Below are 25,297 nucleotides of genomic sequence, written 5' to 3' on the forward strand. Positions count from 1 at the left end.
TCTCCACCCCAGCCCATGAACCTTCTCTTACTCTGATTTTTAAAAGATGTGCTTATTGTCTGCCTCTCCGTGAGAATGCATGTTTCAGGAGCAATGATAATGTCTACTTTATTCATCCATAATGGCTACAACACACATAGGAACCAATAAGTGTTTGTTGAATGAATAAACAATAAATGAATGAAAGAAACAGAAGAACTCACATGGGCAAGGAAGCTGGGAAGTTTTGGAGAGAGAAAGAAAATGACAAGGAGTAGCCAAGGACATAGCAGGGTCCTGTGAGAAATAGAGAAAAGTTTTGTGAATTGAATCCTCATTAATTCTCTGTGGCACTTGCAGATGAAATTGGCATTGCTAGACAATGAAGACAACAATGTTACTGTTATTGTTCCCATTTCACAGGCTAGTTCAGTTTGGGAGATGTAGCTAATCTGAACCCAGAACTGGACACTAGTCTCCTGGCTCCAAACCGTTGCTTTTCAGGGAAAAAGACAAAAAAGTCTCTGCCTAAAGTGACCAGTCCAAGAGTAGACTGATGAGAGGGGATCACAGGAGGTCACTGGGAGACCTGGGGAACAGAGAGAAGGACAAGGGTGTGAGAAGTCAGCTCCGACTCAGGGGTTAGGGGATGAAAATCCATAATTTTACTTAAAACAACCATATACCATTTGGTATTGAAATCTGTATAGAGTAGAGCGTGAACTATCCCCTGGGAGACCTTAAACTTGCTGAGGGACATGGCCTTAGCACAGTGCACAGGACTCAGCACGGGCTCAGTAAATACCCAATGCACTGAATTGCTCCTGTACGTGGACCCACATAGCTCTTGCTAACTTCTCCCTCCTGGCGCTTTCTCTCCTCCCCTGGGATTTCCTCCTCCCTGCCTTCCAACAAATCATCTGAACTCACATCCTTCCTGAATCTCTCCTTCTTCAATCCCACTTCCAACCTGCCTTCAATTTCTCCCCCAGCCCTGGGCCCTGGATGTTATGCTCTGTGAGTATTCTAAGCTCTCACCTTTCAATGATCTATACTGTATAACCATTTCAATAGACCGCGTTCTTTAAGGGCAAGATCCATAATTTTGTTTCCTCAGCCATGTCAATACTCATGTGCTGAGTTCACTCTCTAACCTATCTACAGTCCTAAATCCTAACAAGGTGTGGGGGTAAGTGAGCTGTCTGCAGGTGTACCAGTGCACCACAGAGCATTTGTTCATTCAGTCCACAGACATGTCCCAAGCACCTGTCTGGGACAGGCCCTGCCAACTCTGGGCTACCGCAGCAAATAAGACACGTGTGCTCCCACACTGTGGTGCCCACAGTCTACTGAGCATGTAAAGAGTACGATAGAAAAAGGGGCGCCTGAGTGGCTCAGTCGGTTAAGCGTCCGACTTTGGCTCAGGTCACGATCTCACAGTTCGTGGGTTCAAGCCCCGCATCGGGCTCTGTGCTGACAGCTAGAAGTCTGGAGCCTGCTTCTGATTCTGTGTCTCCCTCTCTCTCTGCCCCTCCCCTGCTCACACTCTGTCTCTCAAAAATAAATATATGTAAAATAAAAACTAAAAAAAAAAAAAAGAATACAATAGAAATGAATTAAGTGATCGCATACTATTTACTAAACATTTCTTGAATAGGAAAATAAAGTCGAGTACTGAAAACGGGTAAGGCTGCTGCAACTAAACATTTCATTTAGCAGCAAAGAAAGAAAACAGCCATTGGAGATGGATTTGGAATTGAATTCCAGCACTCAGAAAGTTTCTTAATATAGCTGAGTCTCAGTGTCACCATCTGGAAATGGGGATAATTGTGCAGGTTTGTTGTGAGGATAATAACACATGTAAACCGCATCCCCCAGAGCCGGTCCCACTGAGGCTCAGTGGGGTTGTGTGCAGTATCCTTTCGTGGTAATTTTGTTTTACGACCAGGGCTGGATGTGTGAGACCAAAGGGAAAGAAGATGCATGTAACCTGAAACCATCTGTCCTTGTCCCAACAGAAAGAGGACTTGCCAGACCCACAGACGGTGGACCTGTACGAATTCCGCTTCAGTGACTTCCCCATCACAGAGCACGAGTTGATTAGGTGTGGGCTGAGACTCTTCTTTGAAATAAATGTGGTGGAGAAATTCAAAGTACCCGTAGAGGTCAGATTGCATTTAATTTAAAATACTGTGTGATTCTGTTGCTGTACTCGCTAATGTGTCCCGTGGTTCAAAAGATTAACTTCAGTTAGGATTTTCAATTATTATTAACTTTGTAAATATATCAGCTTAAACCCTGTCAACAAGACCAACCTATCTTTTTAGATAAGATTGTCACAGACCTTGTAACCTTTAGAATTCTATTCCAAAGTCTGAACGGTGTTGTCTTCTTTGGGTGACAGGTTCTTACCAGGTGGATGTACACCGTGAGAAAAGGGTACCGGTCCATCACTTACCACAACTGGAGGCACGGGTTCAACGTGGGGCAGACTATGTTTACCTTGCTGATGGTAGGTGCAGAGAGCTGTAAATAATTGTCAACCCACACATTTCCCTCTTAGGCATGATGAGAAATGGATACGGTCCACCATTTTAGGTCAGTAATTTTGGAATTCGTGGACACAATCCTGTAAATCCCAAACTTCCCTGTGGATGATGCCAGGGAACATGGGTATCCCTGGGCATGGGGCTGGATTATCACCTTGACATTCACATACTTACCTCTTTAAAGGAAAATTCGGTTACCTGCTGGGTTTTGTAATTGCCCAGAAGGAGCTGCAATATGCAAGAAATTAAGCCAACTTGGTCTAAAAACACGACAGGCTGTCTTCTCCTTTGCAGGCAGGCTTCACTGCACTTGTTCGGAGGTGTATTTATCTAAGTAAATGTATATACATATATTCTTTTAGACAGGTAGACTAAAGAAATACTATACGGATCTTGAAGCCTTTGCCATGCTCGCTGCTGCTTTCTGCCATGACATTGACCACAGAGGCACCAATAATTTGTATCAGATGAAGTAAGTGATATACTGATGATGTTTGAAGGCACCTCGGGGGAGAAGAGAACTTGTCTCTGTCCCTTGGCCATGTCAGCAACTCTTCATCACATTTAGGACTCTCAGGGCCATGTTCTGTTCCTTCTGAGCTTCAGCCTCATGATAATGTCTGCTTTCTCCCGGGAAGCTTGCAGCCCTGCAGCCCCCTTGCCCTTGGGTTTCCACTTCCAGGCATGCCCTGCCCTACCTATAAATGCCTTCACTCCTCCTTTCTTCAACTTGATTAGCCAAAGTATCAGATTCGTATATGAAAGTACACAGGCCTTGGGCTTACACTTGTATGCACCTGTGTAGCCCCCAGCTTAAGCCAGGGGGCGTTTCTTCCTGGGCTCACTCCCCTCCCTTCCCCTGGCTCCTCTGCTGCTCCCCAGCTCTCCTTCAGCTGGTTTGCACCTTATTCTCCTGCCCCGACAACGTGCAAACAGTAAGGGTGCAGGTTCTCAGCACAGACAGATTTGGGTTCACAAGTCATTTAAACTTTGTAAGCCTGGACTTCCTCGCCTGGAAAGTAAGAGTTATAATAATGGTACCTAATAGGTAAGGTCGTTGTAAAGATGAAATGAACAAATGAATATCATGGTAGCCTCTTGGCAGTAAATGAGTAGTAAGTATTATCATTATGTCACTGACACCCTTCAAAATTCATCAGCAATGCCCATGGCCAGCCTTGCTCCTTGATAATGGCTTTTAGGATGCCCTGTGTGCCTTAGATACTGTATCCTCACCTCTGACACACTAGCTACCGGAGGCACTAGGTATTCTAGAGACAACAAGCTTTGGAGTCTGGGCTTGTGGGGTCCAACCACCTCCTGGTTGAGGCAGCTTGGCGCACATCCCTTCGTCTATTTGAGACTCAATTTCTTAACGGTAGAATGGGCACAATATCTACCCGCAAAGACTTGTGGGAATCAAATGAAATTACAGGCAGACGAAACCACATAGTAAGTGCTTAAGAAAAATGTGTTCAATGAGTGAAAAGCACATCGTGAGCAGTGACTTCTCACCTATGGGGCTTTGCCTTGAAAAGAGGAATGGCACTCTGGTTTTGGGCAAGGGATGTCTTCCTCCCGAGAGACTCGGGCCCACGTTGGCTATTCCGCACCTCGCTCACAAGTCTCCTGACAGTCGCCGGGTCCCCTTCCTCTCCTCTGATAACTGGTGCATTAGCCAATTCAGCTCCAAAGGAGCTCACATTTATACTCCCTATCGTGAGCTGACCCAGGCTAAGAACTTGATACTCATCGTCTCATTTAATCTTTGCTGCACTCCACCTTTTACTGATGAAGAAACAAGCTCCAAAAGATGAAGTCCAATTTGCCTTACATGAAAGGAAGCAGCCACATTGGATGTGGTGTCTGGCCTCCAGTTTGCAGGAAGGATGCAGCCACATTTGAGGTCTCTGCTCTGGTCCGGCATTCAGAGTCTGTGCGGGTCCCCCTGGCTGTCAGCTGGGGGGGGGGGGGCACGTTGAACTTCTCCCAGCATTTCTCTCCGTAGACTGGACAGCAGGAATATGTGGCCGCGGAAGGCCTGGGACCCGTGCACGGGTTTCCCCACCGCAGGCACCTGAGCACAGATGCGCTCCTGGTTCTGGTAGCTGCACTGCACCATTGTGATCAAACACGGTCTTTCTGCTCACTGTCCTTCAGTAGTGATGCTCAATGAGTCTCTTCACATCCTTATTGTTCTGGAGGCTGCTCAGGAGCCCACAAAGACATGGAGACATTACATTGGCAAAAGCAGTTCACTACAAGGTTGAATAAAACCGTATTATTATTCTCACATTGATGGCTACAAATCAGGTACTGCCTAGGGTGACTTGAAGCAGCAGGGACAGAGATGACTCCACTTCCCGGCTGGAGTCCACTTCCTTGTGCCCTTGGTCTGATTTCTTGTCTCCAACATGTCTGGCCCTCTTGGTTCTGGTTTCCATCCTTATCCCCCAGCCCTAGCCTACCCTCTGACAATGCCCTAAAAACCTGGCCATTTTCACATTTCTATTATTCCCTCCATTTCTCTTGTGCTCCTGTGTTCACTTCACTTTGCTAGCCAGTTTGTTTTCTGCTTCCCTCATTTCTAAGCTTACTGATTTCTTTCTTCATTTTACCCCCTTTCCTTGTTTAGTTTCTCACCCCTCTTGTCTTTCTGCCTTTTTACTCTCCCCCATCCTGTTCCTGAAGAAATACAGGATGTTATTGGGACAAAAATACAAAGAATTTTAGAATTTATCTCATTCCCCATTCAACACAGACCTCTCCTCTCTACTGCCTCCTTCCCCATTTCCTTGAGTCCACATATGATTTTTTTCCCATAATGGCCCACGGGGCAGACAGTTCTATTTGTAGATGATTCTAACGGTTGGACGTTTTTCATGATACTGAACTGAAATCGGTCTCCTGAGAACATCTGTTTGTCCTGGTTCAGGTCTCTGGAGCTGCTAGAATATATGTAATTTCTCAACCACAGGCCATTCCTTCATATTAAGGAGAATTATCACTTCCCCCAGCCTTTCCTGGTTGAACACAGCAGGTTACTTAAATCATTTCGTATATAACAGTTTCCACACATGTAATTTTATTTGTTATTCTTCTGTGAATCCTGTCTGGTGTTTCTATGTCATTCTTTAAATGCGGGTCTTGGAATTTAACACAGTAATCCAGACAGGACCTGAAGTGGTTTATAGTTAATCTTCATTAAATTTCATCTTCTTAATTTGATTCTTTATTCACTCTTATTTGAAGTCTTCATTTGTCATGCTCTGTCAGCCAGTGGATTATCTGTTTTTTTCCAGTTTTCTGTCACTGGAAAGTTACTCATGATTTCCATCAATATTCATTCAAGTCTCTGATAAAGTTACGCATCAGGACAAGAGCAAGGGTCTTGTTTCGGGGCCCAGGGCTGGAAACGTACCCCCAGGGTTGAAGACAGCCAATTAAGTACGCTCATTGAGCTCTGCTGTTCTGGCTTGTACCGAAGATATCTTGAGGTGTCCTGTCAATTACCTGGCTGAAATCCAGACACATGAGGTCCTGGCTTTCTGCTCCCACCAGCCCTGTCACAGAAGGTGCCATAACATCAACTTGGCATCATTTTCTCCTTGTAAACCTTCTCTGGAATCTCCTTGTGATTATTCTGTAAGCGCTCACAGACTCCAAAACAGTTTAAACTGTTTCAGAGATAAAGGTCAATCTTCCTGTTCTGTCATCTACAGATTGTGCCATTTTCTACTTCTTACATTTTAGGGTAAAATTTACTTGGATCCAGTCTTTAATCGTCTCCTCCGCTACCGCAGAATTCTCCAGGGGATACTGACAGTGGTGTTCCCCCATACTACAATCCTCAAATTTCTTCAGGAAATTGAGATGTTACTAGTCTACCGTAAAAGAACCCCTTAGTGCTTCTTTACCAACACTGCCCCTTGCTGGAGTTCTAATTTTCAAAAATCATTCGGGGGAATGTTCCAGGGAAACTGATAGGTTCAATAGTCAAGCCATACCATAATCTCTATTGCTTGAGTTTCTCTCCTTTGGTTATTTTCTCCCTGAGTGCCTGGATAGTCTCACAGTCTACACTGGCTATTTTCCATACTTGAAGCTTACTGTTGCCAGACATCCAAAATACAGAGAATTATTGACGGATGGTGTGATTTAAACATTTTTTCCCCTCAATATCCCATTGAAACTTTTAATAACTTCTCTGAAATTTGCTTTATTTTTTAAAATTTTTTAAATGTTTATTTATTTTTGAGAGAGAGGGAGAGACAGAGCGTGAACAGGGGAGGCGCAGAGAGATAGGGAGACAGAATCCAAAGCAGGCTCCAGGCAAGGGCTCGAACTCACGGACCGCGAGATCATGACCTGAGCCGAAATCAAGAGTCACACACTTAACCAACTGAGCCACCCAGGCTCAGTTTATGCCCAGAGTAAACATTTTTGGCAGGAACTCTACATTGATGATGTTGTGCCCTTCTCAGCTCTTCAGGAGGCCCATGAGAGCAATTTGTCCCATTATTTATGAGGTTTAGTTAAATTATTTATGGGTGATATCCAGGAGATCTCTTTATGTAAAGGTACATTTTCTCCTTTGTATTAAGTAATCTGTGAGGTGTTATTTTGAGACTGGGTGTATCTCTAACTCCCAGAAACCTTTTTTGACTGATATTTTTAAAACTAAAGGAATTAGGGGCGCCTGGGTGGCGCAGTCGGTTAAGCGTCAGACTTCAGCTCGGGTCACGATCTCGCGGTCCGTGAGTTCGAGCCCTGCGTCGGGCTCTGGGCTGATGGCTCAGAGCCTGGAGCCTGTTTCCGATTCTGTGTCTCCCTCTCTCTCTGCCCCTCCCCCGTTCATGCTCTGTCTCTCTCTGTCTCAAAAATAAATAAACGTTAAAAAAAATAAAAATAAAGGAATTAAAGATATTACTCTTTTCTGACTGGAATCAAGCTTTGATTTTTTTTTTTTTAAATCTCCAGTGCTCACACAGAGTATGTATGTAAATATGTGCTAAAATTATGATCAATTATAATATTGCTCAGGCATAGTCTGATTGTTCCCTAACTGGAGCATTTGGTTTACCAGACTTGTTCGTGACCTGTTACTGTCTCCTCTACTCCCTAAAGTTCTGTTCTTGCTGAAATAAGATGAAACTTCTCTACTAAGGCTCCCACCCGTATTTCTGATTTCTTCGTCCCTTCAAATTATTTATTCGCTCTGTATTTCTATAGCAAAGTCTTCACGTTATCTGTGTAGGCCTTTGACCTTAGCCTCTCTCCATCACTTCCTCTTTCTACCTTTTTATCTTCAGGTGCTTCCCATTCCTTAAACAGGAAGACTTGAAGAAAGACAAGGCACCAAAGACTGAGGTCCCCACTTATATAAAGCTGTGACCTAATCATTAACAAGTGGGAACTTCAAGGGGCACTTGGGTGGCTCAGTCAGTTGAGCATCAGACTTTGGCTGGGGTCACGATCTCATGGTTCGTGAGTTCGAGCCCTGCATTGGACCCACTGCAGTCTGTGAGGAGCCAGCTTGGGATCCTCTGTCCCCCTCTCTCGGCCCCTCCCCAGCTCTCCCTCTTTCTCTCTCTCTGTCTCAAAAACAAAACAAAACAAAAAACAAATGGGAACTTTAACTTAAACTCTGTGTCCCTGTCTTTGAGGAGGAAAGAAATGATTGCTTTACAATCATTTTTATTTTGATTCCTGGAAATTCTTAATAAACATTTTCCATGCAAATGGTCGATGGGGCTTCAACAGACTTGTTACATGTTCTAGAAGTCATAGGCCACTACCATAAGCTCCAGAAAACCTAAAGATTTTAAACTGAAAGATGCAGTGGATGAACCAAACTTCCTAATTTAAGTAATTCAGTCATTTTATGCATTCAACAAATTAGGTTTTTTAAAGAATTTGTTAAGAGTGTATTCTCATGTTCTAAGCCTAAAAAATCTATTCCAATATGTTACTTTCGACCATTTCACAGCCATTAGAGGACAGGGAGAAAGGAGAAATGGAAAACATCCTCAGAGGGTAAAGACTCTATTCTCTATGGGCATATGTGTAGTCTTTAAAATTATGGTATATCCTCTTCCTCCTAGATCCACATCTCCATTAGCAAAGCTTCATGGATCTTCCATTCTGGAGAGGCACCACCTGGAGTACAGTAAGACTCTACTGCAGGATGAGGTACGTGAGGCTTTCCCAGGGCCAGCCAGAAGCTCTGGATCAAAGCACCAACCCACGGAAGATGCTTAGAAAGAGGATGGCCTTGAGTTGTGGCAGTTGGCAGTCTATACTCTCTTTGAGGTCAATTGCTAGAAATAGCTATTTTGCAACAGTTTTTGAGCAACCAAGATAGAAGGAGCTGAGATAGAAACGAGGCATAGAAAGTCGCAAAATCTCAGCGGGTCTGTGGAGAGAGAAGCAAAAGCTTACGGTGGACGTGAGAGGGCTCTGTGCACCCTAACGTGTATATCCATGGAAAGGGGAAATGAGGCTAGGTAGCCAGTGATTTTCTTATTCATGGGGCACGCACTGTGAGGAATTGTCCGTATCTTTGAGGAAGGCAAGCTTTGGTAGTGGAGGCAAGCATGAAATCAGGATACAAGACAGGGACAGACAACTGGCATCAGACAGACAGGGAGAGGCCACATTCAGGAGTGGGCGTGGCATAGGAGAGCAGAGGGGCGGGGTCACCGACAGCTTTGGGCTGGAAGTGGCTTGGGCGTGGTCTTGAATTCACTTGGATTTGCACACGTCAGGTACTACGAACATTCCATAGGCAGCAATCATTCTTCCTTTTAACACTTTTACTTAAGGGGTATATAGGCTTGTGGAAAAGTTGTGGATATAATCTAGTTAGACTTAAAAAAAAAATCTCTTGAGAAAGTTCCAAACCAAAACTAATTAAATGAGTCTTTATTAGATGGAGGGGAACAATTTTGTCATAGCAGAGACCTTGTTTAGAATCACACATGCTCAGGAGAAATAAGCCCTCTGGGAGTGGAGCTTTTCTGTTTCTGTGATAATCTTTTATTAAAGTCTCAGGGAAGGAACATACAGAAATATGTCCAAATTTAGAGATAACACTACATTTTCCCAAGTAATGAGAAGCCAAGTGGGGAAACTTGTAAGGCAGAGAGATCAGGCCAAAAGTTGGAAAAAGAAAAAACGTACTTGACTGTGTTTTGTTTGTTTTTAAAGTTTATTTATTTATTTTTGAGAGAGAAAGAGTGCATGAGAACGAGGGAGGGGCAGAGAGAGAGAGAGAGAGAGAGAGAGAGAGAATCCCAAGCAGGCTCTGAGCTGACAGGGCAGAGCCCGACATGGGGCTGGATCTCACAAACTGTGAGATCATGACTTGAGCTGAAATCAAGAGTTGGACACTTAACCGACTGCACCAGCCAGGCGCCCCAATACTTGAGTGTTGTTATCACCTGTGATTGATGCCACGCCCAGAGAGAGGGACCCGGACAAGTGCATCAGAATTCACCAGGCAAGTGTACTCAGGCTGTTAAAAACAGACCCTGGGCTTCATTTCACACTTACTGATGGGGTTCTCAGGGATTCTGGCCCGGGAATCTGCATTTTAATAAGACTGCTAATAATTCTGGTGGATAGCCAGAGCCTCTCCCTGCAGTAGGGTTTATAACATAAAAATGATGGTAATATCTGTTCTATGAAAATTGAAAGGAGTGGAATTGAAAGTAGTTTGGGAAGATAAGAGTAAATTGCTATTATTTAATTTTTTATGAGTCTTTTTCTTACTGGTTGGGACAATCTTACATCTTTGAGTAAGAATTTTCTCCACTTTCCATAATCAGTGGTGTCACTGATTATGTGACATCGTAAACAGGTACTGTCAAATATAATTTATTATTTAATTTTACATTTACCTACTAAAGCAAAATATATTTAAAAACTTCAGCCAAGGAGCGCCTGGGGGGCTCAGTCTGTTAAGTGTCCGACTCTTGATCTCAGCTCAGGTCTTGACCTCAGTGTCGTTGAGTTCAAACAAATGTTTGGGTGGTACTCGTACTCATATGTTTTTCCTTTCTGGGATTTAAGGGTTTATAATGGACTTGTGGCTTTCCATCCTAATTTTTTAAATGTTATTTACTCTGGAGTCTGAACTGGTTTTGATGGCTGTATAAAGGCTTATTATTCTTTCTCAAAAGGCATACTGCATCTCGGTAATCCATACCACCTTGGCAAGGACTTGTCTACCATGCTATCTAACCTGCTAATTGCAGACTTAGAAGGCCTGTAAATAGAGTCGCCAGACAATGCAATCACAGAGATTTTTATGAGCAGGCAAATGGAACGCTAAAAAAAAAAAAACACAAATTTTTTAGCCATCAAATGTTCTTTTTACACTTTGGGAAACAATGTTGCCCTTTTATTTACTTTTTTTGTATAAAGAAAATATTTGCATTAAAAGCATTTAAATAAGGGAAATCCTCATGATTTAGATAACAATTTTGGTATTTTGTTTTGTATATTATGAAGCTTTGCCTTAAAATGTCATTATATCCCAGTAGATTGGGATTCACCGTTCTGAGGGTTAAGAACCACCTGCATTCCAAAGCAGACAGCAGTCAACCCTTTCATCTGAGGGAATAGATGGAAAGCTCGCTAGTCAGATTAGAAAGAGCATACATCTTAATGCTACAATGTATTGTAGAAATGACAACACAAATGGCTCAGCATAAATAACAGACCCCTGTTATTATTCAAACACTTCTTGACAGAGTTTATGATAATCCTCTTTATGCTTTTTCATACCAACCCCATCTTATAAAAGGAGTGAAGAAGCAATGAAATATCCAATGTATGGTCACAGTGAGTCATGAACACATTAGCAGTCTCCTCCACGGGTGTCACAGGTACCACACCAAAGACTAGAATAGCCTATATGTTCTCCTGCCTCACCTCACCAGGAAGCTCTAATCAGGATGAATTGGAGTCATTCCTACCTATTTGGATGCACTACTGGGAATTTATATGTTTACTGCTGTTGTAATAGTAGGAGAGAACATAGACTCTCTGTGAGCTAGTGAAACCAGCTGAGCAAGTGGGGGCCCCACCAGAATGAGCTGGGACATGGTCCCTTCTCTTGTGGTGGTGCGCCTGTCCCTACCTCAGGTTTTCAGCACAATCCTTAGGAAAACAAATAGAATGTTATACGTTTCTATGTCTTCAAAATTAATAATACTGGTTGTAAAAATTACACTTGCTCACTATTAAAACTCAATGACAGGGAAAAATTTAAAAATAAATATAAAAAATTCATTTCAAATTCTATAACTCAAAAATAGCTATTTCATTAACACCTAATGAACTGTAATCAGCCACCCTGTGAAGGTATGCAGGCAGGATGGAGAGAAACAATTTTAGAAAGATGGGATCATAGTATTCAAGCTTTTTTTTAAAGTCAGAGTTATGGTTTTTATTTAAAAAAATTTTTTAATGTTTATATTTGAGAGAGAGACAGGGAGACAGAGAATGAGCAAGGGAGGGACAGAGAGAGAGAGAAACAGAACTCAAAGCAGGCTCCAGCCTCTGAGCTGTCAGCACAGAGCCTGATGCAGGACTCAAACTCACAAACTGTGAGATCATGACCCTAGCCTAAGTTGGACGCTTAACTGACTGAACCACCCAGGTGCCCCAGAGAGTTATTTTTTTAAATGTTTCTTTATTTTAGAGTCAGAGAGAGAGAGAGAGCAGGGGAGGGGCAGAGAAAGAGGGAGACACAGAATCTGAAGCAGCTCCAGGCTCTGAGCTATCAGCACAGAGCCCGACTTGGGGGTCCAATGGTGAGATCATGACCTGAACCGAAGTCAGGCACTCAACTGACTGAGCCACCCAGGCACCCCAGAGTTATGTTTTTAAAATCAGCTTTATTGAAGTATAATATATGTACAATAAACTGCATCCTTTCAGTGTGTACAATTATATGAGTTTATACAATTTTATATACCTAGGATACCACTACCACAATCAAGATATAAAATATTCCTATGATCCCAAACCACTCCTCGTGCCCATTTGCAGTGCAGGCCTCTCTCTGCTCCCAGCCCTAGGCAACCATTGAAATGCTTTTAGTCACTATAGTTTAGATTTTGTAGATTTTATATAGACACAATTATACAGGTACTCTTTTGTGCTGTCTTCTTTCATGCAAAGTAATAATTCTGAGATTAGTATTGTATACACCAGCGATTCAATCCTTTTCATTGTTGAGTAGTTTTCCATTTATTTTTGTGTAATTCTATTTAAATTTAATGGAAGAAACATTTTAGAAATGTAATTGCAGGACTTTAGATACTGGGTCTTTATCACAAGAAATAGTGTTTTTTTTTTAAAGATTTTTAAAAAATGTTTATTCATTTTTGAGAGAGAGACAGAGCCTGAGTTGGGGAGGGGAGGAAAGAGAGGAGACCACAGAATCTGAAGCAGGCTCCAGGATCTGAGCTGTCAGCACAGAGCCCAACGCAGGGGTCAAACTCACGAACCATGAGATCATGACCTGAGCCAAAGTCAGATGCTCAACTGACTGAGCCACCCAGGTGCCCCACGAGATATTAGTTCTTAAAGAACCCTCTAAAATGAACAGAGGACTATGAGAAATTGTGAAAAACCATAGCTCAGCATTTAGATGTTTGATATTTTTAGACTATATGTATTAACTTTATATTGTCTACTAACTCACTGCTATGAAACATGAAACGATTAAAATACTGCTTCCAACATCTTCACCTCCATTTTGTAAGGTACTTATTATCATTAGTATTTTTTACCATTATATATTTATAAATTCATATGTTGCTCAATAATTTCCAGAGTTGTTTATCCTTTAAAAAAATTTTTTTAATGTTTATTTTCTGAGAGAGAGAGAGAGAGATGTTGTGAGCGGGGGGAGGGGCAGAAAGAGAAGGAGACACAGAATCCGAAGCAGGCTCCAGGCTCTGAGCTGTCAGCACAGAGCCTAAGGTGGGGCTCAAACCCATGAACTGTGAGATCATGACTTGAGCTGAAGTCAGACACTTAACTGACTAAGCCACCTAGGCACCCCTAACCTTTTTTTTTTTTTTTTAGTTTTTATTTAAATTCCAGTTAGTTCACAGTGTTTTATGTTTCAGGTTTACAATACAGTGATTCATCACTTCCATACATCACCAAGTGCTCATCACATGTGCACTCCTTAATCCCCATCACATATTTAATCCGTCCCCCAGCACACATCCCTTCTGTTAACCATCAGTTTGTTCTCTGTAGTTAAGAGTCTGTTTCTTGGTTTGTCTCTTTCTCCCTCTCTCTTTCCCCTTTGCTCATGTGTTTTGTTTCTTAAATTCTGCAAATGAATGAGATCATATGGTATTTGTCTTTCTCTGACTTATTTCGCTTAGCATAATATTCTCTAGCTCTAACACAATTGTTTATTCGTAATTCTATATTTAAATGGACCCAATACTTAAAATCAATCCTTTTATTATGGTTTCTCCATTCCTGTGTATCTTATTTTCACTCACCTCTTGATGGGCTAGACTTTTGTCAAATGGTAGTTTTTCTAAGAGAGGCTAATCTAAGTACATGCTTAAAAAAGAATACTGTTTGTTACATTTGTTTTTGAAGATCAGTTTGGACATATAGTCTTGTGTCACACTTATTCTCAGAAATTGGAGGACATTGCTTCACTGTCTTTTGGCATTGAAGTGTTGCCCTGAAGAGGTATATATGGCCAATCTTTTTGCCTTGCATGTGACTTGTTTTTTCTGCATAGATTCTCATCTGATACTTAATTCTTCATATTTTAGTAACGTCATCTGATGTCTTGGTGTTGATCATCTTTCCTGCTCTGATCACTGGCTCTACCTTAGCTTACTTAAAAAAAAAAAAAAAAAAAAAAAAAGGCATGTGTATATGTGTGTATGTTACTCAATTTGTTCCCAAAAGGTTTTATTGGAGCTTTCGAAAATACATATCAGGTTAAAAAATAAAAAATAAAATAGGGTTACTGGAAAAATAAAACTAAGACGAAGCCATAGTAAAGGCCCAAAATGTGTACAGTGAAAGGGACAAGAGATGGGCCACAAATTTGGTCAAGAGCTTTCTACCAACTAATATAAATCAGAGCAGAATTTTTAATATGAATCTGTATCTATAGGTTAAAAAGAAACCACTTAGGGGCCTCTGGGTAGCTCAGTCGCTTAAGTGTCCAGGTCTTGATTTTGGCTCAGGTCATGATCTCACGGTTCATGGGATCAAGCCCCCCACCCCGTGTCAGGCTCTGTGCTGACTGTGAGGAGCCTGCTTGGGATTCTCTCTCTCTCCAGCTCTCTCTGCCCTTCCCATGCTCGTGCGCTCACGCTCTCTCAAAATAAATGAACTTAAAAAAGAAAAAAACCACGTAGAAGCTCTTCTTTTATGATCCTTAGATATGAAAGAAAAAAAAGAGAAAATAAAAAGAGTATAGAATTAAGACAGGTTTTTCAGTTTGGAGACTTGTCCATGTTTTTAGATGACTGTCAAAATGAATGAGGAAAAAAAGACAAGAATGCAATTCGGGTATATGTATGTATTTCATGACTATCAACTTCATGTGGCAAAACTACTATACATCTGTCCTTTGGCCTGTATGCCTAAAGTGATTTATTTGGAATATGAGACCTTTTTCAAATAATACGTATTATTACACTGCTATTAACTAGGCTTCCATATTATCAGTGGTTATTCGGTGTAGTTTGTTGCTTAAAATAATGTAATCGTCAAAAGGATACATATTGGAATATGAAACCTTTTAAAAACCACTGCCAAGGGGTGCCCTGGGTGACTCAGTTAAGTGTTCGACTTTGGCTCAGGTCATGATCTCACGGTTTGTGGGTTTGAGTCCCACGTCAGGCTCTGGGCTGACAGCTCAGAGCCTGGAGCCTGCTTCGGATTCTGTGTCTCTCTCTCTCTTTCTGCCCCTCCCCCCACTCTTGCTCTCTCAAAAATAAATAAAAAACATTATATATATATATATATACACACACACACACACACACACACACATATATACATATATACATATATATACACATATACATATATATATATATATATACACACATATATATATACACACACACACTGCCAAATTTACTCTCATTTTCTATCACACTATTAAGCTGATCCATATGTGAAGAGATTATTACTGGGAAACTCTCTGAAGAAAGGTCTAGTTGTTTGTAAAATATAATTGCAAGAAAACATTTTAAGAACAACTTGAGAGATTTCATTATCTTTTCCCATATATACATGAGTACTAGTATAATTTATAGTTTCTGAAGTCATCCAGCAACTTCTGTGATTACTCAAAAATTATCCGGTGGATAATTCAGCATGTCTAACAACTGGATGTACCAGATATTCTTTATTAAATCTCCTCAGTTAATACAAGCAAAATTTAAGTCTACTGTTATATTTTTAAGTGATCCTGGGAGAAAACACTTTTATTTACTCCCCAAACTTATACACTGCTTATATGAATATTTGCTAATAGTATCTACTTTTATAGTTTAAATTACTTTACTCAAAGTAGAGTGGTAATTTAATCCAAGAGAAAGCTGAAAACAAAAAACGTGAGAGAAAGACCTAGTTTTTCATCTCTCTGTGCCAATAATCTTTATTTTGTTAAACATAGTTTGGCTTATTTGTTGAACCAAGACAAATTAATGATTGCACTTTATTGTGAATTTTTATCTTACAGAGTTTAAACATCTTCCAGAACCTAAATAAACGCCAGTTTGAAACAGTTATTCATTTGTTTGAAGTTGCAATAATAGCAACTGACCTGGCTTTATACTTCAAGTAAGTACAGAACGCCCCTACACTATGTGTTTCTGCCTCACATAAATGATCCACTGCATTCAAGTCAAAAGGCATTTATTTATTCACACACACAGTTATTCATTTTCCTTTTGGAACATCAGTAGAATACCTTCAAGGTACTGACAGTGAGTTTACTAGACATCTGAAAATACATTTAAAAAAACTAATCCCTGCTGTTGATTAGTTTGTTATTGAAGAAGTTTGAGGAATGCATGGTGAAGTTGGTGTACCTGCCAGAAGGGTGATGCCGCAAAGCCTTTGAGGAGCATTTTGGTCTGGTGGAGTCATCATGGTCCAGAGTCTGGTATTTAGAGTTGCAGGCTCAGACATTTGATTCTGCTGGAGACTTGGAGCTAAAAAACCTTGATCATACGGATGCACGTTAACCAAACTCACATAATTCTGAGTTATGTACAGCAGAGCACTACAGAAATGACCAAGGAGACCAGATACTCCGAGCTTCTGCCCATTTTGTCAGTGAACTATAGAGTTGCTTGGCAAAATGGATTAGGACAAGGTGAACTAGTTATAATATCCAACTATTTAATGACTTAGATGGGTAGTATCAAATTGTGCCTCTCTGATCCTTCTTAATTAAAAAACGATTTAATAGTTCAAAGATGAAGACAGATACTTGAAAGAATATAATTGATATCCAAATATCCATGACCCAGATTCAACAAATGCTAAGATTTTGCCACACCTGAGGTCTTTTTTTTTTTTAAGGAAAAAAAAAAATGCAATCGAGGCATCCAAACCCACTCTACCATGAAAAACCCCTCCCTTTCCCCTCACAGTCATCATCATCCTGATGCTGTGTATCTGTCCTTTCCATCCACGTTTTCATATGGTATTGTTACGTGCGTTTTAAAATTTTCCATAAATGGTTTCATCTTGTACATACTTTTCCGCAACTTGCTTTTTCATGCAATGTGTTTTAAAGATTTACCTTGGTGGTAAATGAAGATCCAGTTCATTCATTTGAACTGTATATTCAGCTTTATGAACATGCCATAATTAATTTAGCCGTTCTTCTATTCATGGACATTTAGATCATTTCCTACTTTTCGTTATTGTTGACAATACCACATCGTATGTCCTTGTACAAGTGAGAGTTTCTCTGAAGTGCGTACCTAGAAGTGGGATTGCGACAAGATTTGCAAATCTTAAGTTTTATACTGCATTGCAAAACTGCACTCCTGAGTAGTTTAAACTCCCACCAGCGGTGTGCAAGAGTTTGTTACCTCTTCTCTGGACTACTTTTGATCTGCACACACTTATTTATCTTGTTAATTTGACAGTGAGATGGCTTCTTATTGATGTTCAAATTTGTATTTTCTTGTTTACCAGTGAGGTTGAGTATCTTTTCATGTATTTTAGGTTCTGATTTTTTTGTTGCTTTTATGCATTACGTCTCATCACAGCCTGTGGCCTTTATGTTTATGTTATGATCTCTTTTGTCACATGTATCTTTTAGCTTGAATGTATTCAAACTTACCAGTTTTTTCCCTTTCTGTGGCTGGTGGTTTTCCTGTCTTAAACCCTTTCTGTGCCAATGGTTAGCAGCCATTTAGTCTCTTATTCCCTGACCCTTTAGATCCACTATGTAAACATCTGATGCAAAGTGGGAACTTTAACTCTGAGAAGTGCATATTAAAGATACTTTTTTAAATCTCTGGTCTTATATGCTATAATCGTTGCACAGCTGTATCTTTTTTAGGAAGAGAACCATGTTTCAAAAAATTGTTGATGCCTGTGAAAAAATGGAAACCGAGGAAGAGGCCGTCAAATATGTAACCATTGATCCAACCAAAAAAGAGGTTATAATGTGAGTAGTCAGAATTTTATTCCTCTTTTGGCAAAAAACAAAAAACAAACACACACACACACACACACAAAACAAAACAAAACAAAAAACACCTTATTTTTTATGTCTTTCTATTTTAACAACTTTTGTTTTCTTCTAAGGGCAATGATGATGACTGCATGTGATCTGTCAGCTATAACCAAACCCTGGGAGGTACAAAGTCAGGCGAGTACAGTTACGTTTCCTTTTCTGTCACATTCTCAGATGCAGTCTAGGTCCCATGTAAGGGTGAATGTGAAGATTCTGGCAATCTCGGAATTTTATTATAGCTAGCAATTATATGACTATATATTTTGTATACAACTATATTTCATTACCCTGGAACAAACCATCAGTTTATAATTTGAAAAGAAAAAAGAAACTTGAGAAGTTAAGACAAAAATAAAATGTTCCCTGTTGGATTTCTGTTAATGAAGAAAGGCAAATAGCTTTCAAGAGCTCACAGATGTCAATAACACGATAGGTCATTTGGTCTCTTTGCCCAGAACAAGGCAAAGAGAAGGGACCTTAGAAAGAAATACTTTCTGCAAAGAATTCCTTATCACTGAACAAGCTGCAAGAACTATATAAAATTATTCAGGGAATGTCTGAGTTTTTAGTAGAATCAATCAGCACAGGGCAAAGATGAATCATCAGTGGTTTCCCCTAGCAGGGGTGGTTTGCTCCCACAACCGCTTCTTCACTGTGCTGTCAATGATCACAAGGCACCATCTGTAATAAGTTCATGTTTAAGGGTGCCCTCCCTGGAAGTTCTCTGCCAACCTTGGGGAGTGGGAGTCAGGAGCCACTAGTTCACTACTTATTTCTTACTAACTGGATGAAAGAAGCTTCTTTTTCCCTCAGTGACATCTAGGGAAAACCCTAAGCAGAAGAAAGGCCAGAATTCACTGGGTCCAATTATAAATGTGGGTTGTATTAGTAAAGACAGAATCATTGGAACCATCAAATCCCGAACCATACACTGGTGCTCCTCCATCCTGACGTGCCTGCTCTTTCTCCTTTATTCTTTATCTGCACAGTCACCCCAGCCAGAAACCTGGGGCCTTGCTTGAAGTTCATCTCCCCCATTCCTGCCTGTCACCCTTGCCACAGCCTCAGGTCAGACTTCCACCCTCTTCCATCAGCTCTGTGGTGGCAGGGATCCTCCTGAGTGATCCTTCCTCATCCTGAACCATCCAGCCTTCCTCTGAGTGGCTGCTGGGATTATTTACAGAGTTCTGCTCAGCCACTCCCATGCTTCAAAGCCTTCTAAATTCCCCCTTACCAGAGATTTTCAAGCTTTCAGTCCACCCCCCACCCCACCTCCCGCCAAAAGTTGTAGACAGATTGCTTTATATAAAAGAAAAAACAAAGTTACTTTCACTTAAATCTCTCTTGGCCCCCACCTGCCTGGGCCACTAGCACATTCTGGAGGAACCCTACCCCTCCAGGAATAAGCATCACTGGTCTAGAGAATCAAACTTTCTAGCAAAGCTTACATGGCCTGTCACCACAGGTACCACATTATTTCCTGTCATTCTCTCCCCTTCACTGCCTCACACTCTAAGCTCTGCATGTTCAATTTTCTCTCAGCAGATCGTCTTCCCCTCCTCTTTACTCCCTTCTTGATCCACAGCACTTCCCCACATAGTTCACAGAACTGTCTCTACTAGACTGTGAGCATCTTAAAGAAGGTGGTCACATCTTATTCTTCCTGGCAAGCTGGGTTCATGTCAATGTAAGGCAGCTAGTGGATAATCATTGAACTTGATAGATACCGGGTTTTTTAAAGCTATATAAAATTTCCCTCAAATGTCCTCACACTGTAGTCAAGTAAAGCTGTGTTCTAATCTGTGTGCGCGTGTGTGCGTGTATGTGCACACACATGCTAGATGCTAAGAGAGAAGCAGGACAAAAGGAGGGTGTGGGAAGCTTTAGAGCTTGAAGCAAAATGTAATGGAATTAAACATTCTCCCATCTCCCCTTTCTATTGTTGAGAAGTGGTGGCAATAGCAAATAGGAGACAGGTACTCCAAGAATGGGCCTAGAACACTGACGCACGAAGAGGAATTCCCCTTTGCCATTTCAATATAATCTGTAGATGACATCTTTTTAATACCAAAGAGCATATGGTGTGACAACACCTCGAGCATTAATATAAACGCTATCCTGAAATGTCACGCACACTGATAAAATGCAAATTCTCTACTAATAAGTCACTTTCATGAACCGAGTCTTACTCTTACTTGCAGGTGGCACTTCTGGTTGCAAATGAATTTTGGGAACAAGGAGATCTGGAGAGGACTGTGCTGCAGCAACAGCCTATTGTAAAGACTTTGACATAGAAACACACTACTTATTACAAATTGTTGATACAAATCAGTCTCTTTTGTTCCCTGAGTCTTAGAAAACTATCCTTAAAGAATGTACTTCTCTTTCTAGCCTATGATGGACAGAAACAAAAAAGACGAACTACCCAAACTTCAAGTTGGATTTATTGATTTTGTTTGTACTTTTGTATACAAGGTAAGTGAACGAATTGAGTAAAATGTATAATCAGCTGGACTAGGGTTTTTCTTTCAAACTGTTACCAAAATTGAGTCTCCCACATGGAAAGCCATTAGGGGTGTCCTTGTTTCTCCAAAGTAGCTTGAGGAATTATCCTAATCTCTCATTCAGGGGTGGAATAAAAACTAAGAGAATTTAGAAGTGAGCACACTGAACAGACCCAGACGTACTTAGAAAACAGGACCTGTCTTTCCTGTTCCCAAGGCCCTGAGTTAGGCTCATCCTAGCAGCTCTGAGCACTGTAATAATTCCTTACAGTTCCTTTTCTGCATATGAAAAGTACTGAAAATCAACTATGACTATGTTTCTGACCTAAAATTCTCGCTAGGAGTTCTCACGGTTTCACAAAGAAATCACACCAATGCTGACTGGTCTTCAGAACAACAGAGTAGAATGGAAATCCCTAGCTGATGAATACGATGCAAAGATGAAGGTAATTGAAGAGGAGACAAAAAAGCAGGAAGAAGGAAACATGGCTGCAAAAGGTTAGATGGAATCTGGTTTTTTTTTTTTTTTAATGTTTGTTTTAAGAGAGAGAGACAGAGCACAAGCAGGCAGAGAGAGGGAGACACAGAATCCAAAGCAGACTCCAGGCTCTGAGCTGTCAGCACAGAGCCCGACGCGGGGCTCGAACCCACAAACTGTGAGATCATGACCTGAGCCGAAGTCGGACTCTCAACCAACTGAGCCACCCAGGCACCCCTAGATGGTATCTGTTTTTGCTCGTTGTAAAGTAGCCAGAAGTCAGGCTGAGCTTAATTTCAACTGACAAAACCATAAAAAGTAAATGCAAACAGGAGACTTGCTTTCCCAGTAATTATAATAAATTGATTAGTGCTTTTGAGAGATTTTTTCCTCCCCCAAAACAAGATCTTATGAATAATTCCAGGAGGAATTGACTGGTCCAGTTGAAGTAGGGGTTGGGGCTAGGCTTCTTTATCCACTCTAGTAGGTGGCTCCTGGGTACATCCACAGAATACTGAGTTTTTAGAAATACAAGAGTCATGGAACCAGTGGGATCAGGGTTAGGTGAGAAAAACAACTTTAGTCCTAACGTTATGCATTAGTTATAAGGCTTTGGGCAATTTGCTTCACCTCTCTGAGCTCAAAATTCTTGTGTATGTAATGAGATTTATCTCCAGCCTCCCTTCCAGACTTAAGGAAGCCCTACATGGAAGTAAAGCTGGACAGCTGAATGGGGTGACTTGAGACTATGCCTTGAATGTTCCCATATTGTGCTGTTTTTCCCAATGAAGTTTCTACTCCTAAAGTCACTCTGTTCGGTTTAACATTATCTTCAGGAAACCACTGTTAAGATGCTTGAGATCAACTATGACTTTATCACATGACTCAAATGTCATCTTGAAATTGGAATGCTAACATCATGATTTTGTATTCTGTCTTGACAGCACTCAAAAGATTTTATAAGAAATTCTGTTTAGCAAAGAAATCATCTGTGTCTGGAAGAGCCTTGTAAAACAAAAGATACAACATACCTTTTAGATGATTCTACTGTGTTTAGTGGTATTTTTAAAAATTCATAGAGGGAGAAAATATTTTGCTTAAAAGGTTAAGGAGGTCCTTCAACACAATAAAAGTAGTTTATGACTTCTGGATATCCATTCAGCAATGTATTTATTGGGCATCTGCTCTGTATAAGGCCCCGTGTTAGGCAGGGCCTGGGGAAAGTTGGGGTCCTTATCTCACAGAGCTTACCACCTGGTAGGGGAGCTAGACATTAAACCAATAAGTGAACAATTGATTATCTATCTATAACTACCACAGGGGAAGTCTTTCCAGAAGAAGGATGCTTAAGCTAAATTCTGAAGACAGCAGGCTTTGGCTAAGCAAAGAAAGGAGGTGGGGTTGGGGAGGAAGTGACGAACAGAGGCCTTGAGGTGGAAATAAGCCTGATGCAATTGTAGAACTTAAAACGGGTGAAACTGGAGTCTGGGGAACTGGTAAGACAGTTCTGCAGGAAAGTGTGGCCTTAAAGGCCTTGCTTGAGGATTTGTCCTCTACAGGAGCAAGGGGGAATCATTAAAAGGATTTAAATGGGAAAGCAATTAAGATTTGATTTGCACTTCAAAAAGATAACAGAAGTGGTAAATTTTACTATCCAAGTGAAAAGCAAAGGTATTTCCTAGTACAAGTAAATTTAATCCTTATCTCAATTTTATGATGAACAGGATATCAGGTTAAGTGTCTCCCGACATTTTCTTTTAGTATTCAGTATATTGGATATGGATCTATTATACCTTATTTGCATAAAAATTCCTTTTGAATTTTTTTTCCTGCTACCCTGAGAAGTCTCTGTGACCCAAGAACATAATTTTGTACTCTCAGGCAACATTAGTACCTGACACACAGTAACAACTTAGACTCCCAGATTGTGCAGATCAGTGGTTTCCTTGAGAAGCAGATGTTAATTGGTTAATCATTTATTAGACTCTCTTTTTCAAAAGGACCAACCCTGAACGTGATTTCAAGTTTTTAAATGATCAAACCACTGGTACTTGTTATAAGTTAAAACTATTAATTAGGCTATTAAGTTGGTCATGAGAGGGTTAGAAGAAAAATACTCTGGGTCCACTGATGCCCAATACTACTGTTTTTCTTTTTGCTAGCCACAGAAGATTCAGGAGGTGGCAGTGATGACAAAAAGTCCAAAACATGTCTAATGTTGTAATATAATCCAACTGGTCTAAATTTCAAATATTGTTTCTACTTCTGAAGAAAAACAGAAAACATGCCAAAGAACTTCAGCGAATTTCATTCAGCAAACCACAACTAAGAGAGTAAAAGGATCTTCAGATAAACTACCCTTGTGACCACCAAAAGAAAACCTATTGCTAACATGAAACCCCGAGGGTAAAATAAAGTTCAACAGAAGTGGAAAATACAAGACGAAAACAAGTGCATTTTTGGTGCCAATTTGCTTTAAATTAAAAATATACAATCCTGAAACCAGTCACCAATTCTTTTTTTAAAGGTTCTCATTAATAGTATTCATTTGCTAGGGCTACCGTAACAAAATACCAGACTGAGTGGCTCGAACAGAAATTTCTCACAGTTCTGGAGGCTCCAAGTCCAAAACCAAGGTGTTGGCAGGATTGGTTTCTTGTGAGGCCTCTCCCCACTTGGCTTGTAGATGGTCATCTTCTCCCTGTATCCTCACAAAGCCTTCCATCTTGTGTGTCTGCATCCTAATCTCCTTTTTATAAGGACACAGTCGTATTGGATTAGGGCCCATTCATATGATCTCCATTTACCTTAATTACCTCTTTAAATAACCGGTCTCCAAATAGAATCACATTCTGAGGTACTGGGGGTCTGAATTTCAACATGAATTGGGGGGGGGGGGACATAATTCAGCCCATAACATTAATAATTGTAATTCATACCTCAAATTCCTTCCTAAACTAAAAATCTCTCATCAACGTGTCTTAAGGTAAGAGTAAATACAGTATAGAATTTATAATGCCTGTAAATACTATTTAGAAAATAAAAGGACATCAAATGTTATTCTATCTGAAATGCTTATCATCTATTTCCACTACTTTTTATCCTTGACAATGGAAAGGTGAACATCACACCCACTTTTGGCAAATCTGTAACAGAGACAGTTATAACAGTCTGTGACAATCTTCAACAGAGATTATTTTTAAAAAATGATTACTATAGCTATGTACTAGGCATTCTAAATACTGGTTTCTCAAGAGAAACTAAGGACAATTTAAAAAACTTTAAGATTTAGAATCCTAGGATTGCGACTCTCACACTAAAATGTGAGGTCTGTGAGAGGAAAAGATTTTTGTCTATTTTTGTCTGTTTTGTTCCTAAGTCTATCCTGGCACCTAGAGTAGTGCCTGGTACAAGGTAGGTGCTCAGTAAATATGAATGAATAATATTTTGAATAAATGTCATAACAAACAGGTATAAATGAGGAGTGCCCAAAAGTTAAAAAAATATATTTAGAGGGTAAAAAACTCATTGAATATATACACCCAAATGAGTGTTGTCTATTAAACTCATCACCTTGAGTAGGTAATATATGTATACCTGATTTCCATTACTTACAATAATTTTCAAAGTCCACTTTTATGATTATTTTAGAAACTGCCTAAGAAACTCTTCCTTTATGTAATTTTTGACAACAAAATATCAGCTCAAACAACTTCCCCTCCTTATTCACTAGAAAGCAAACTGAGGAGCAAAGATGTGCCACCACTGAAGGTCTGCAAAAATAGGAACTTTGCTTAAGAGCTAGTAGAAGAAAGCATAACTTCATATCCCAAACCAGTGGTCCACTGAAAACTGACTGCACTAGAGCCAAATGTGAGACAGGTCTGCTGGAGAATTAATCTTTAAACTCATCATCTTGAGGCCTTTTCAAAGACACCTTAAAAATATGACTTCCATTATGTATGAACAGATTAAGTATTGTGATTATATGTAATGATCTGAATTTATAAAT

At 40.4% G+C, this 25,297-nt stretch overlaps 1 protein-coding gene across 1 annotated transcript in view; it reads left to right on the forward strand.

Annotated features, from left to right (window-relative positions):
• Positions 1 to 24,154, forward strand: part of PDE6C (phosphodiesterase 6C) — a 45,722-nt gene extending 21,568 nt beyond the window's left edge. The window contains exons 12-22 of the mRNA XM_027062648.2: positions 1,998 to 2,144; positions 2,384 to 2,491; positions 2,891 to 3,000; positions 8,633 to 8,720; positions 16,285 to 16,385; positions 18,127 to 18,234; positions 18,375 to 18,438; positions 20,505 to 20,579; positions 20,695 to 20,778; positions 21,149 to 21,305; positions 23,448 to 24,154. Of these exons, the coding sequence (XP_026918449.1) occupies positions 1,998 to 2,144; positions 2,384 to 2,491; positions 2,891 to 3,000; positions 8,633 to 8,720; positions 16,285 to 16,385; positions 18,127 to 18,234; positions 18,375 to 18,438; positions 20,505 to 20,579; positions 20,695 to 20,778; positions 21,149 to 21,305; positions 23,448 to 23,509 (1,104 nt within the window). The 3' untranslated portion in view covers positions 23,510 to 24,154. The remainder of the gene's footprint in view (positions 1 to 1,997; positions 2,145 to 2,383; positions 2,492 to 2,890; positions 3,001 to 8,632; positions 8,721 to 16,284; positions 16,386 to 18,126; positions 18,235 to 18,374; positions 18,439 to 20,504; positions 20,580 to 20,694; positions 20,779 to 21,148; positions 21,306 to 23,447) is intronic.
• Positions 24,155 to 25,297: the final 1,143 nt, after the last annotated feature.

The sequence above is a fragment of the Acinonyx jubatus genome, chromosome D2 (genome assembly GCF_027475565.1).
Source record: "Acinonyx jubatus isolate Ajub_Pintada_27869175 chromosome D2, VMU_Ajub_asm_v1.0, whole genome shotgun sequence".
NCBI classification, from domain to species: Eukaryota; Metazoa; Chordata; class Mammalia; order Carnivora; family Felidae; genus Acinonyx; species Acinonyx jubatus.